This window comes from Zophobas morio, unplaced genomic scaffold (genome assembly GCF_036711695.1).
Source record: "Zophobas morio isolate AGI-343-1 ecotype UQ-CSIRO unplaced genomic scaffold, CSIRO_AGI_Zmor_V1 ptg000009l, whole genome shotgun sequence".
Taxonomy (NCBI): Eukaryota; Metazoa; Arthropoda; class Insecta; order Coleoptera; family Tenebrionidae; genus Zophobas; species Zophobas morio.
Genome location: NW_026972114.1, coordinates 3,689,791 through 3,704,610, shown reverse-complemented (window position 1 = coordinate 3,704,610; position 14,820 = coordinate 3,689,791). Strand labels below are relative to the sequence as shown.

Genomic DNA, 14,820 nt, shown 5'->3' with positions numbered 1-14,820 from the left:
AGCGCAAGTAGCGATGGGCAAGCCAGAAAGACCTCGACTGCGGAACTTCTAGAAGGGAAGTATGGCTTAATAGAGGCCATAGTCGGAAATTATTATTATTCAGCCAGTCCAGTCAGCAAGTCGAGTCCACCGAACGAATTCATTCAAGTTGGGGAAGTAACATACCTTGAAATGAGTAGCTCAATAAGTACTTGAACGCGTGAAAATACAATTGGGCAGCAAAATAAATAAATGGGCAGTTACGCCTAAGCAGTTACTAAATCAGAATCAGTCGGGTAGAACTATTGGTTTAAGTCATGGGAGCAGAATTCTAATTTTAATTTTAGCGGAACTTGAGTAATCATTTTTAACAATTTTAAATTTTGTTAATTTATTTGTATTGACTGCAATAGTAGTATTTTAATATATTGTCGACTTTGAGTAAAGTAAAGAAAACATTTGTTTGTAAATCGAAACATAATTTTGAATAAAATCAACAAAACAACTACAAAGATGTTCATAGAAATATTAAAAACTATGTTAAAACTTATTGTATAATAGAGATAAAATAACGTTTAAGTTTTACCAAAAGCTGAAAACTGGCCAACTATTTATCTAACTGCCCATTCATATGAAATACTAAATATTATTTATCTAAGGTATATTATTTCTTGAAAAAATCTTGCATTACTTGCACATTTCGCAGTTATCTTAGGTTTAAAATCTATTTGCTGTATTTTTCTTCCGATCGAATTGTTTTGTTCTTAATTAGTAAAATTAACAACAGTATTTGGTAAGGTAAGACTGATTTTGGCGAATGATATATTCTCTGGGAAGAGAGGGGGCGGGTGGGCGGGCCTAGTATTTGTTCAGATAAAACTGATTTTGCCCCTATTAATCTTGTAAATACTCCATAGTAACAAGTTAAATTCCCAAATCTACCCGAAATGTGCAAAATATGATGAGTTTTTACTTATTTTATCATTGCATTCATGTTTTTTAGATTTGCTTAAACAAGTGGCTCAAAAAAATGAATGAATGTGTCAGTTTATTTTACTAATTAATCCCAAGGTTCCTAGTGTTGATGTTTTATTTTTGAAGAAGATCAAATAATTTATGAGACCACTGGTGTTTTACTTTTTGAGAAAAATTGAAAGGAAGTCCCTTGTATATCTTATTTTAAGAACTCTAAAAATTTTGTGTCCCAGGTGTTCTGTTTAAAGGAAAATTAAAACAACCTTGAGGATCTCCAGCGCTTTTCTAAAGTATTTGAAAGACCCCGGAAGTGCCCTAGTGTTCTTCTTTTTAAGAACTTAATAGAGCTTTTGGGGCATCTGGTGTATGGTTTTTGAAAAAAATGAAAAGGATCTTCTGGGTTTCTGGTACTTCTTGAAAGAATTTGAAAGAATCTCAAGGTTCCTAGTGTCGAGGTGTTATTTTTGAAAAATATTCAAAAATTCATGAGACCATTGGTGTTTATTTTTTGAAGGAATTTGAAAAAAAAGTCCCGTGTATCTTATTTTAAGAAATTAAAAAATGAAGGGTCCCAGGTGTCCTGTTTTGAAAGAAATTACATAAACCTTGAGGATCTCTAGCGCTTTTCTAAAGAATTTGAAAGAATCCGGAAGTTCCCTAGTGTTCTTTTTTTTAAGATCTTAATAGAACGTTTGGGGCGTCTGGTGTATGATTTTTTAAAAAGATTAAAAGGACCTTCTGGATTTCTGGTCCTTCTTGAAAGAATTTGAAAGAATCTCAAAGTTCCCAGTGTCGAGGTTTTGTCTTTGAAAAAGATCAAAAAATCTATGAGACCACTGGTGTTTTACTTTTTGAAAGAATTTGAAAGAAAGTCCCTTTTATATCTTATTTTAAGAAATTTAAAAAATATAGCGTCCCGGGAGTTCTGTTTAAAAAGAAATTAAAAGAACTGTTAGGATCTCCAGTGCTTTCCTAAAGAATTTGAAAGAATCTTGAAGTGCCCTAGTGTTCTTTTTTTTAAGTTCTTAATCAGTAAAATTAACAACAAATATGTAAATTAAGTTGATGAATATAGTGGAAAAATAATATAATTTATAGCGTATATTGTCTGCAATTTTCAAAAAAAGTTTATTTTTGTAAAGATATCACGACGATCACAAATGAATTGACGGTATAATTTAGCCTGAACGTCTGAACTAACACACATCGTTGAAATGATATTTATTTCTATAGATTATTATGTGGTGCGAAGTTTTAATCGAAAACATGTTTATGACTAAAAGCCGTTTAAAAAACTGACATATAGAGCTGGGAAAATTATTTGATTTTTACACTCTATTATTTTTCAAATTAAGAAGTTGCTACGAAAACATGTTTTAGACATTTAATTTTTATAGTACATTTAAAAACGCCATTGCATCCCAATAGCAGACCACTAAATTGAGTAAGCGGTAGGGACATTTAACAAAGGTGCGTGTATATTTTTATTCTTATTATACATTTTAAAGACTTTTCTTTTTTTTGAAAATTTAAAAAAAACCTGTAGGGTTTCTTAAATCTTTTTCATCACATAATATTTATACACAAATAAATAATAATTTTTAATTTGGTGTAATTAACGAATTTCAGTTTTTAGGGTTATTCTAGACTGGAAATATCTAAAAAAGGTTTAAATTACAATTAGAGTCAAGATGCGTTAACCTGTTACAATGTAACCATTTGTTTAATGTTTAAAAATGTTTCAAAAGTATCAGAATATTATGTTGCAATGTAATTTTTAACTTTATTCCTGTGCTTAAAAATGAATCATATTCACCCTAGATTACGTAATGGTTACACTGATAATAAAAAGTATGCTACAATAATTTGAAACACGTGTCATGTAACCTTAGCGAACTAAATTTATTTTGACAGCACGGTTAAGCAGCGACTTTATGAAAAATGTTCCCTTTTTATTAATTTATTGAATGTCAGTGTTACCTTAACACAATTTCCACTTATCGTTTAAATAGAAAGAAATTATTTAAGAACACTTTTTTGCAAAATCTGTTAAGCATTTATGAAATGATTAAAATTTGTGACTGTTTGTGATAGCCTAAAAAATCGCCGTAATAATAGTTATATTTCAACAAAACTTAACCGCCTCATCGCCAAGCAAACTAGTCCAACTGTGAGCATCGAACTACACCGCGCCAAGCCGCCACACACCCATAACCGCAAACCGTTCTCGCGAAATAGCAAAAAAAAATCGCCCCTCGCGTCATCCTCCGGGTGTGTATCATCGACTTTTTCTCCCGTGGAGATGGCGTCGTGTCCTCTTCTCCTCGTGTGCGTCGTGTGAATCGATCTGGTCGATGGCGATGCTCCTTGTCGCTCGCTCGGCGGGCGGGCCGCTCGTGCGTCCACCCCAAGTTCTCTTCAGGAGAGCCGCCGCAAAGTGCGCTCGGCGTCTACAGCGTCCAGACGTGCAGCAGTACCACCCCTCGCCGTCGCCGAGTCGCCATCAGCTCCTGAAGACTCCGATGAGCCACCGCAGGTAGGCCATTGCTGTTAGGTGTCCCTCCCCTGCCTTACGACAGTTGAAAGTTTTTCGGCGACGCCTCCTGCGCAACCCCAAGACACCACGCAATCAGTGCTCGCCCTCCGGATGGTGATGTGGTGCTAACTAGTTCAATAAAAGTATCTTGAGTCCGGGCTGCTCTTAAAAACAAAAAACAAATTTGCCGTTACCGCGTCCGGTGCTCCAATCGCGGCCCTTTCTGGGAGGGTTTGCGCTCGATGAATCGTCGCGCCACGTCCGTCTGCTTGCAAAACAGTAACCCGAAGTGACCGAGTCACCAAAAAGACACTTTTTCTGTTAGCGGACCCTTTGGAAGGGTCCGCTTTCGATGCATCGTTGTACCGCAGCTTCTGGCCGCTGCGTCTGCTTGCAAAAAAGCCAGCCCAAGTGATTTTCTACCTATGCCGTCTCCAGAATCCGGTGCGTCCCAGCAGAACTCTTAACATTTCTGACAGGGTTCACCCTCGGCCTATTATCGTGCTGCGGCGGATTCTGATGGCATCTGGGAAATTAAACCGCACAAACATCATGCGTTGCTTATTGTGCCCTTGATCCTATCTTATCCAAGCCAAAGACAGATTCTAATCGCTCGCTCAAAGTGTAAGTCGACTTGGTGTTGTGCTGGCGATCTGTGTGCTCGTGTAGGTAAAGTGTGTTTTGTTAATGGGTGATGCTCGATGGTTATTGAATTAGAGCGTGATCGCGTATTTACCGGGGCGAGAGAGCGCTAATTTGTATCAATTTAGAGGCAACGGGTTTTTCTTCGATGACGACGACGTTGCGACGCCGCCGACGCTTCGCTAATTTCGTTAATTCGGGGTTGCTGGACGGATAAACAACGGGCTTTTGAATAAGTGGGAATCGTGGGATGCGGACCGGAAACCCGTGATAGATTTTTGATAGGTTTTTGATGGAAAATTAATTTTCAACACTATATTTATTCTGACATTATTGATATATATTTTACTACGGAAATTAAAATTAACTGATTCGCTGGTATATTAAAGACGAAACGAACATAATACTCAGATGTCATTATTATTAAATCAGTTAAATAATTAGACTAATCTATTGCAACTATTTATAAATAATGTTTAAGCTTATTACTAAATACATATGAAAGAATAAGTCAAATAATTTTATCAAATCTCTTTTTAACTTTAGGTAAAAAAGTATCTGCTATCTGGCCGCCATTTTTCCTTTTTGATAATCTATGAAAAACTGCGATATTTGCTAATAATTCTTTCATTATTCTTAATATCTTTATTTAAACTACATCACAATTATGAAAATTAAATCTAAATATCTACAATTGCTTGTTTTTTAATACGTCGATTACTAATTAATTGTTTTATTATTTGCTGCTTAGTATTTTTTTTATTGTTCAATTTTGAAGAGGTAAAGTAAAACTACAACTTTATTATTTATCCCATACCTGAAATATGTATTTTGAAATTTTACAAATTTTTACGGCTTCCGTTGTCGAGCATGCGTTTTAACACACAGTCTTAAGCGAATTAAGTAAAAAATTCAGAGTTAGTATTTTTATAGCTAGACGAGATATCTGTTGACATACCGTTTGTTTAGTATTACACTGTCATATGTACACCGAACAGTATTTCGAGATATTGAACTTTTAAAATCGTACCTAAATTATATTCTAACTTATTATCCTGATCGGCGTAAGCAATGGGCTAAATTACTAACCTAATTGCGGTAGCAATTTAGTATTTTGTAGTTATGAAAATTTTTCAATTTATGCGACAAAATGCTATTTTTGAAAAAGAGATACGATTTTGTCATTCTCAAATTTTAGTTTAAATTTATTTTATGACAGATACGATTTTGTAATTTTTAAGAAGTGATGTACAAAAATGTGTTTGTTATAATATTTTGTACATTTCATACAGTACCTAGTTATAGGATACTGAATTTTAAAAGATTTTGCATGATGTTAGTAATATTACAACCGAAAAAAATACTTGCTAGTGGTACATTACCTCCTCATTTTAGTTATCGCTTTCGGATGAATCACAGTACAGAACCATAGTTTTTCATTTTAATGCCATAATATTATTTATCCTTGATTGTATACTGATATAGTCGTATTAATAAAATTATAACAATTTATTCAAAAAGATTTACCACACTAGAGTATCAAAGAGTTGCTAAAATTGTGACAGTGCAGTGTCTAGATTTATTGGCATCAATAATTATTATTATTTGTACTTATTGCAAACAAATCTAGTAAATAAATCACAATTGAGATGGGGTGGGTGGGCGGTATTTATATTTTGCTTTGTTTCTTAATATACATAATATTCTTTGAACAACACGAGGGAGGCAAAAATGGCCGCTGTCCACTTCCACCCCCTCTTCGGCTCATGTCACCCTTTGTCCTGGGTTTTTTTTCGTTGCCAACCTTTTCCTCTTATCGCTAGCCGTCTATTGTGCGCCCGGAATTTTAATTAAAAAAAAATTTCGAATTAGATCATTACAAGGTCATCTTCAAAATTTACAGTAGTAAATATTATTTAAATTTTATAACATAAAATACTCCTGCACATGTTGTTTATAAACCCCTGTTGAATTTTTATCCTAGACATCCAGATTTTTGGCGAAAAAAATCAAAATTACAAGATCTTGATTATTTAACTTTGAAACTGCTCTGAAAATTTGGAAACGTTACGATTAGTTAAGAACATATTTCACATGATTATTTCTCATAGAAAAATAAGCATTTAACAATTAAGCTCCGCCCCTCGGCTTACGATGAATAAAAAAAATCATCAGAACTGAGATTTTATTTTATTTTTTTTAATAATGTTTTTTCTTTACTTGGGATTTGTTGGCGCGTTGTTATATTTTACTATTTGAATAAAAGTGTAATGATATATATCACAATTTCAAATGAAACGCACATACGATTTTGTTATTCCGAAACATATTGAGTTCACAAGATACGACTTCGTATTTCTTCTTCTAATAATTAAATAAATTGAAATAATATGAAAAAAATACTAGTTTTTACATATTCAAGTTTAAAACAACCTGTAATGTGAAGAATCTCAATTTCTTAAAAAATGGCGTTTACCACACTGTAATTCTAAACGAACGATACGGTAAAAACTAAGTTTGAAAACATGTTTTTGACTGTCTGAGGCGTTGTTTTCCCACTGTATTATTAATCTGATCTAAGATGTAGGTTTTAACAGAAACTATTTAAAATTAGGTTAAAAATATTTCAGTTATTACACAAACACACATACAATTTGTAGTGGGAAACTTACAAGTAATAAAAGGTGGAGAAGACAAGAAATTAAACATTCATCGAAATGGCTATTATGCTACTAAAAAACCTAAATTTATATTCCTAAATGACGAGTTAATAGAGGCAATTTCAGGATCGTTGCTTAAGCTATACTACAGTTAAATTCAGTCTAAGCTTCCAATAATCCTTTCTCTTAAACTCGTGTTCCTACGTTCCCATATCGTAAATTATGTACACCTAAGCTATTGTTAGTAAGGTAAAATACAGCATGTACTGTCTAAAACTGCTAGAAATAATCAAATCATGTCATGAAACGATATGGCATTTTCTTTCTCGTTTTTCTTTTTGATTTAGATACTTTTAGCTCACTAGAGATAAAAATTTTACAAAAATTACGGTGTTATAGTTTTCAGTCGTGCTGTCGGCTAATTATTTTTGTTCGTTTTTTCGTTAAACGTTTGAGTTGGTTTTTATGAAACAGTTTTTTTTAATTTAGTCTGTCCCAAATTTCAGCAGTCTTCCTGGCAGTGATTACGTACCTCCAAATAATAAAAAATTTAAAAATTAACCACCATATTACACCCTCGTATCCAGAATTAAAATTTTCATTCTCCAGGCTGCCATAACAACCAAGTAGAGAATATTAACAGAAAGTTGCCTCCGTTATGAAAATTTAATGATTTTGGTCTTGTTAAACAATGCATGGTAGTCGAGGGCGCTTGAAAAAATGTTCCCTAATGGCTGAATACTTTATTTTGATTATTAACTAAGTTTCATTATTGATTTTTGTTTGCGGAGTCGACGAAAGAAACTTTCTAAATTCATAAATTTTTACTCGGCCGCTTTTTCTCGAAAAGAGGGAAAACACCAACCAACCATGGAACAGTAAATTTTTCGGTTTTATTTCAGAGGCTTCACGAGGAAGATAAAATTAATTCAAAGCCGAGTGTCACCTGCATTTTTCACTTTGTTAGTGGGATTAGTCCCATCGTGCGAAAAAGTGAATTTCCCAGACTGGGAAATAAGGAGTCCAACTACCGACGAGTATAGCATTTCACGGAAAAAGTTAGAACATAGTCGAGCTGTCCTTCACAATTACCAACTTTCCCCGTTCGTTCATTTCTTGGGGGCGTAAACGTGTATCACTCCCAGAAATTGGGGTGGCGGCGTAAGGAGCGTTGATGCGTTCATTAAAACAATATTTTTGATGCGACGGATAATGAGTTCGGGTAATTGGAGCGATGCGTGTGGAGTTATAATGAGTATGGATCTGGAAGGGTAAATCAGTCAAATTAGGCGAGAATAGACAAAACTATTAACTGCACATTTCCGCGCGGATTGTTGTTTGTTGGAGAACAATTATTTCTGACACAAATTAGAATTAAAAATTGTATCTACACAACACACAACTCACACGAAATGTCTTTTTGTCCACCTAGACTTTGAAATTTAATCAACGATCTTTTGTTGAAGTAGATTATCTCAAACTTCTTGAACATGTCGTTGAATATAATCTGAAGCAGTAGGGAGGTGTTACAGGGGACTAACTCCAATATCCATTTTTCAACAAACACAGGTTTTGTGGTTGATAGGTCACGCAAGAGACAAAGTCTGGGCTTCAGAAGTAAATAAGTCAGAAATTGCATCAAAGTGCTTCGTAACTGGTGTGTCAAATGAATATTAACTGTCGTCTAAAAAAATATTTCTAGATGTTGATGTCATTTCTTTAGTTCTTGCCTAATGTTATCTTGAGGGTTTTGTACACCTCAGAGCGAAGTTTAATTTGTGTTTCCCATAAACAAACCAAAATTCGTTGATAATACAACGATAACAACTATACAACTAAATCACATAAGATCTTTCAGATCTACCAACGTTTTCTGTTTATCTTTGATATTTTTGATATTGACGAAAAAAGGATAAATAATATTGGAAAATTAAATAACGTAATTCACTGAGACTTGTGAAATTTCAATAGTGATCTATTTCTCATTTCTCTTTCCAACTTTTCTTTCGATGGCTCGAAACCTTCATTTGATGAAGATTATTAATCAGGATGTGGTAAGGTTTTCATTTTTAATTGATTCACGGAACTAAGGAAACTGAAATGTTGCTTCGTTTACATCTATAAAAAATGGCGTGGGTTATTTCGGCAGAACTTCCCTCTCCCCTGAAATAAACGGGTGTTCAATTAAAAAATCACTCTGAGTACGCGTTGGAGTTGCCATGGTGGCATATGTGACAGAAACACTTGATTTTAAAATGTTAGGTTATGTTTTTGGATGTTGTAATAAGAATATATGCCGTTTCTGGCAAATGAAATTCCAAGTTATTTTTCAACTGAACGCCCGAACATCCAGCTTTTTCGAAAAATTATTAAATTTGATTTTACAATTTTATATACGCGGTGTATCAAAAATGGCGCACTAACGGGGCACCACACAGTGGCGCAGACTACACTGAATAAAGGAAAATTATGTAAAAAATTCTAATTGACTTCAGTCTAAGTTTATAAAGCTTTCAATATATGGAAATGTGGCATCGCTGTTAGAATGTTTTAACAATGAATTTTCGAAAACTAATAATAATAGATATAATTGTTTCCATCACAACTTTCAATAAATGTCAAAACGACTTAATACAATCAAACAAATAATAGGACCATAAATAGTGGAAGTGGAGTAACTAATAGAAAACCATTATGATTAAATACGTACATTAATAATTTTAAGGACACTGTAATTTCTTTATTTTTAAAAATCAGATATTCTCAGTGAGTAATCTTGTTTTTTATGATAATATGTATGATTTAAGGTAATTTTAAAGAACATCAAATGAATAGATGTTTAATTAAATTATTTTTTCAATACCGTCTTTAAAGACAAGTAGATCAAAAAATAAGTGCTTTAGAATTTTTTAAATATTTTTCTGGTGATGACTACAGTCCGTTCTAGTGCGTGGTGCTCTGTTTGTGCGCCATTTTTGATACACCGTGTATATACATATATGTAAGTTAATATGAAGATATTAAAATAAATCGAAAGAAGCGTTGTATACGTTGGTATCATTCAAATAAGTTTTCCTTTACAAAATTTTGTGTTGACGCCTACAACATTTTTGCAAGGACATGTATGTCAACTTGGATAGGTGTAGTGCATTATTAATAATGGCGGCAGTGTATTCGCAAATTTTCGGGAAAATGGAATGAGGCGTTTCCGAACTATTAATCAATAAAATATATAAATTGACTCGTTCATTACATTAATTTTTTGAGTCAGCCTGTCGAAGCAATTCTAACAAAAATTAATGCACTAATACAGACTATCATATTTTGCACATGACGTCATTAATTTTTTGGATCGGACAAACAGATATATTTTGATTAAAAATTTATGATGCTTACGATAAGTTTAAATGGTCTGGAAGATTTCAAAACATTCGGTGTTGCGGTTCTTGATTTAATCAATAATATAAATTAACTCATTCATTAATTTTTTGGGTCACCCTATATAAGCAACTAAAGAATATGTATACAATGATAAATTACAAGTACCTATAGACTCCTCGTATTTTGTCCATTTTAGATATGATTTATTCAGCACAATTTGAGATTAAGTCATTATTTTTTGGATGGGATAAACAGATATATTTTAATTAGAAATTTACCATATTTATGATAACTTTAAAACGTCTGCACGATTTCAAAGAATTCTTTTTGCAGTTCTCGATTTAATCAGTAATATAAATTAACTCATTCATTAATTGTTTCAGTCACCCCGTAGATGAAATTCAAAAATTATGTATACAATGATAAATCACAAGTATATAGACTCATCATTTTTTGAGAACACGTTATCAATTATAATTGCAAAATCCGTGCAAAAATGTACCATTTAAACCATGATCAAGTTTCTTGTTTGTGAAAAGATAGCTATGTATGTTAAGAAAAAAAAAAAGCAAAATATAAGCTCCGCCCATCCGCCCTATCTCAATTCTGATGATCTATTTTATTTGTCCTAAGCCGAGGGGCAATATTTTGTCTTTTTTTCTTGATTTACATGATATCTTTGAACAACAACACGATGTACAAAAATGTTTTTAATTTCTTGAAAAGAAAGAAGTGTTTTGCAGTTAAACTCCGCCCCTTTGGCTCACGCCGAATAAAAAAAATCATCACAATTGAGATAGGGTGGGTGGGCGGGCTAACATTTTGCCTTTTTGTTTTAATATCTGCAGACTTCTTTTCATAACATGAAACTTAAAACTGCTTAAAATGGAAAATTTGTATAAGAAAATATTGATCCTACATTTAGGCTCCGCCCCATAATTTCAAAATCCCTGCAAAAATGTACCATTTAAAACATGATTGAGTTTCTAGTTTGTGCAAAGATGGCTATGTATGTTAAGAAAAAAAAGGCAAAATATAAGCCCCGCCCACCCGCCCTATCTCAATTCTGATGATTTTTTTTTTAATTCGTCGTAAGTCGTGGGGTAGAGTTTATCTGCAAAATTCTAATTTCCCTACAAAAATTTACCATTGTAAACGTGTTTTAAGTTTGTAAGATTAAAAAAATCATCACAATTGAGATGGGGTGGGTGGGCGGGGTTAATATTTTGTTTTTTTTTTAATTTACATGATATTCTTTGAATAACAACACGATACTCAAAAATGTTTTTAATTTCTTGTAAAGAAAGAAGTGTTTTGCAGTTAAGATTCGCCCCCTTGGTTCACGGCGAATAAAAAAATCATCAGAATTGAGATAGGGTGGGTGGGCGGGCTGACATTTTGCCTTTTTGTTTTAATATGTGCAAACTTCTTTTCATAACATGAAACTTAAAACACGTTTAAAATGGAAAATTTGTATAAGGAAATATCGATTCTATTTTGAGGCTCCGCCCCATAATTGCAAACTCCGTGCAAAAATGTACCAGTTAAACCATGATCAAGTTTCTTGTTTGTGAAAAGATGGCTATGTATATTATTGTCCCCAATAATTATTGGGGACAATCGAAAAATTTTGATTAATGATTTTCCACGCTTACAATAATCTTACAATGTTTGTGAGATTTCAGAGCAATCGGTTTTACAGTCTGGAAGTTAGATTGCAAAATGTTGTTATAAAATTTTAATTTTTTTTCCAAAAATCTGGACGTCTTGGCTCAAATCTTGACACGGATTCATAAATTACACGTGTAGGAGTGTGTTGTTTTATACTACTTTAAACTTATTGACTGTGTACAATTGTGAGGCAACGTCGTCACATTATAGGTGGGGATGATTAGGCGAATTTTGGTTGGCAGTAGTTTCGGAGATTATCTATCTAATAAAAATCCAAACAGACGACAGACAGACAGATAGACAAACAGACGGAAACGGGAGATCTACGTTTTCGTACTCTGGGGGCATGAAACGTCTAGGAAATGTGAAAGTAGCCCGTCGTCCAATGGACTTACGCTCGGGGAGTAAAATCAAATAAAAGGTTAGAAAAACCTAAATAATGTAAGCGATGTAAAAGCCATACGTTGTATCTAGTGTACCTAAATAATATAATAACAAGAGTAGAGTAGAGCGAACACTGACAAACGACAGCAATTTTTGATCCAAAACTAATGCCAAAAGGTCAGTGGCGTTACTAGGAAAATTTTAAATAGGAGCTACTATTGAATTAAGGCTATTAAGCCTATTTACTTAATATAATAAACAAAATATCGAAGATAATTATTTTTTATCTCGAAATTTGCCAGTTAAATAGTTTTAATATAAACTCAAGAAATTTTGGACAACGAAACTGTTACTCTTTATTTTTTTTTTCAAATTTTTGATTTGCATTTTCAAGCAAATCCCTTTATTGCACGGCTTTTGCTACACCATTTTATTCTTTGTATTTTTCTTATTTTTTTCTTTAGCTTTTCTGGTATAGATTTTCAGACGGCAAACATCATTCTTCCAGTAAATTTTGTTTTGCTGTTGCAGCATGTTGGAAATTGTATTGAGCGATTAGTCGAATTTCTCCTAATTTCTTTCTTCATGACTTCCAAAACATCACCATTGAAAAAATCATTATTGTTTAAATAATCTCTCAAATTACAAAACATTTGCTCTACTAAAATTGCTGAAGTGTAATATAAAGCATCAGTTTTATATTCTTTTCATGCCACAAATTTTACATGATTTTTATTACAATTCTTCTTGTAGACTAAAATAACAATACATTTTTTGCAAAAATTTTGATTTTTTATCCAGCTTTTAAGAACTGTACAAAGCATTTTTTTCTCTCAAAGAAAGTTCTTTTTTCTTCAAATTCCAATTTCTAGGTGAAGCTAAATTTTCTTTTCCTTTACGAACATCGTTTTCTTTTCTGTTATTATTTTTAATATAACTCAAAAAACCAACTAAATGTGTCGTTTTGTCGTTTCGTAACTTGAGTTATTTGAAACGTCCAAATATTGAGAAACTGATAAAATTTTTGAGTCATATTTAAATTGAATGGCCGTAGGGACCGGATGTCTTGACCGAATTTGGAAAAATACATTTTCTAAACAATCTTGAAAAAATCACGATGTTAATAAAGATGAGTATTTTTTTTTCGTTAAAAAACAAGTTTTTCAGGTCTAAAACTGATGTTGTAGTCAGTATAACACCTGTTTGAATAGACTTCCAAACTGCTTTTCCAAAATTTGTCAGGAGTGAATTTTAAGTTTAAAAATAATAATTTAATGAACTCTTGAAGGAATTCTATAGTTTCCCTGTAGACAGCCATACTAAAATTGCTCGAGGCCAAAATAGTTGATCTAGACTAATCAACTGGAACCACCTATGTACAACATCAATAAAAACAGCTGTCGTTAGAGAAGATTTGTCTTCTCTCTCTTCTTCTGTATCAAATTTTATTCCACAACTAACATTTCGATTCAGGCCACAGAGGTTGAGAAGAAAGAGAAATAAATCACGCTCTCTGCCTTACTCTGCTCCTAACTATTATCTAGTTACACTAGTTGTATCTAAGATCATAAGAATAATTATTTACCCCTTATTGAAAGTTTATTACTGTACGCAGTATGCAGAACATTTTTTAAAGACCATTTAAAAATGGTCTTAAAAAAAAAAAAAATGTGTAAACACATTTTGCTGACTGTGGTCTTATTAAATTGAAATTAAATCCAAATGTGTGAGTGTGTATACTATAACAAAACTTCGGCCTTGCGGGAGTGATCATTGCGGTCCGATCGCCAGCGCTATTGCAGTCGTGGCCTACTTCTTCGGACATTCTTAATAACAATTACTACTTTTTCTCGGTTTTCCTTAGATATGATCCTGATGATCTTGATTAGATAAACCCTGATTTGCATAAAACGCCACTGAGATTGAGACTTGACTTTCTAGGATCATAAATAAATATTTTTCTACTGTATACACAACTTTAAAAAAGCACAATGATTGACTAATTAGTTTAAAAGTAAATTATTTGTATTAATGTCATCAAATTTATTTTACACGTCTAAAATTGTCAGACTTAATTAAGTGCACAGAAAAAATTTAGTAGCCATAAAATGGTCGTGAGTACAATTAACTTTCCTCTGCAAATTTTTTAACGATCATCCTTAATGTTATAATTAAAATACTTGAATTAAATTAAAAACACAAATATTTAAGACGCACACTGTCACTCCTACAGGTAGCAGCCACTTCCCAAAAACACCACACTCCGTGCCATAAAATTTGGTGAATCCGGGCCAGTCTTTACCATAATCTACATATGGATTTCTCATTTCGCGAGCTCCTTAATCCTAATGCCGCCTCTGCGGGGGTAAGACGATGGGGCTTAATTGATCTCCTCTCCCCCTCGTTTAAAGCAGTGCGCTTCTGGTTAATGCGAGTCGGGCGAGTATAACACACGTGAAGCCGTGCTGCATAGCGCCAATATTGGTGATACCCTGTACCATGCCGGCTATTCGCCCCTCTCTCTAATTAACCCGCAAACGGTGCACATTATGCGCTACTGTCGCCGAACTAAACACAACCGGCGGGACTTTG

The 14,820-nt window shown here is 33.2% G+C and overlaps 2 protein-coding genes across 2 annotated transcripts in view; one reads left to right on the top strand and one right to left on the bottom strand.

Annotated features, from left to right (window-relative positions):
- The window catches only part of LOC135125763 (small ribosomal subunit protein eS21), a 567,386-nt gene that overhangs the window by 387,474 nt on the left and 165,092 nt on the right, over positions 1-14,820 (bottom strand). The window lies entirely within an intron of this gene.
- Positions 2,756-14,820, top strand: part of LOC135125676 (uncharacterized protein) — a 381,416-nt gene continuing 369,351 nt past the window's right edge. Inside the window, exons 1-3 of the mRNA XM_064051324.1 lie at positions 2,756-2,805; positions 3,073-3,289; positions 3,377-3,490. Coding sequence (XP_063907394.1) covers positions 2,756-2,805; positions 3,073-3,289; positions 3,377-3,490 — 381 coding nt within the window. The remainder of the gene's footprint in view (positions 2,806-3,072; positions 3,290-3,376; positions 3,491-14,820) is intronic.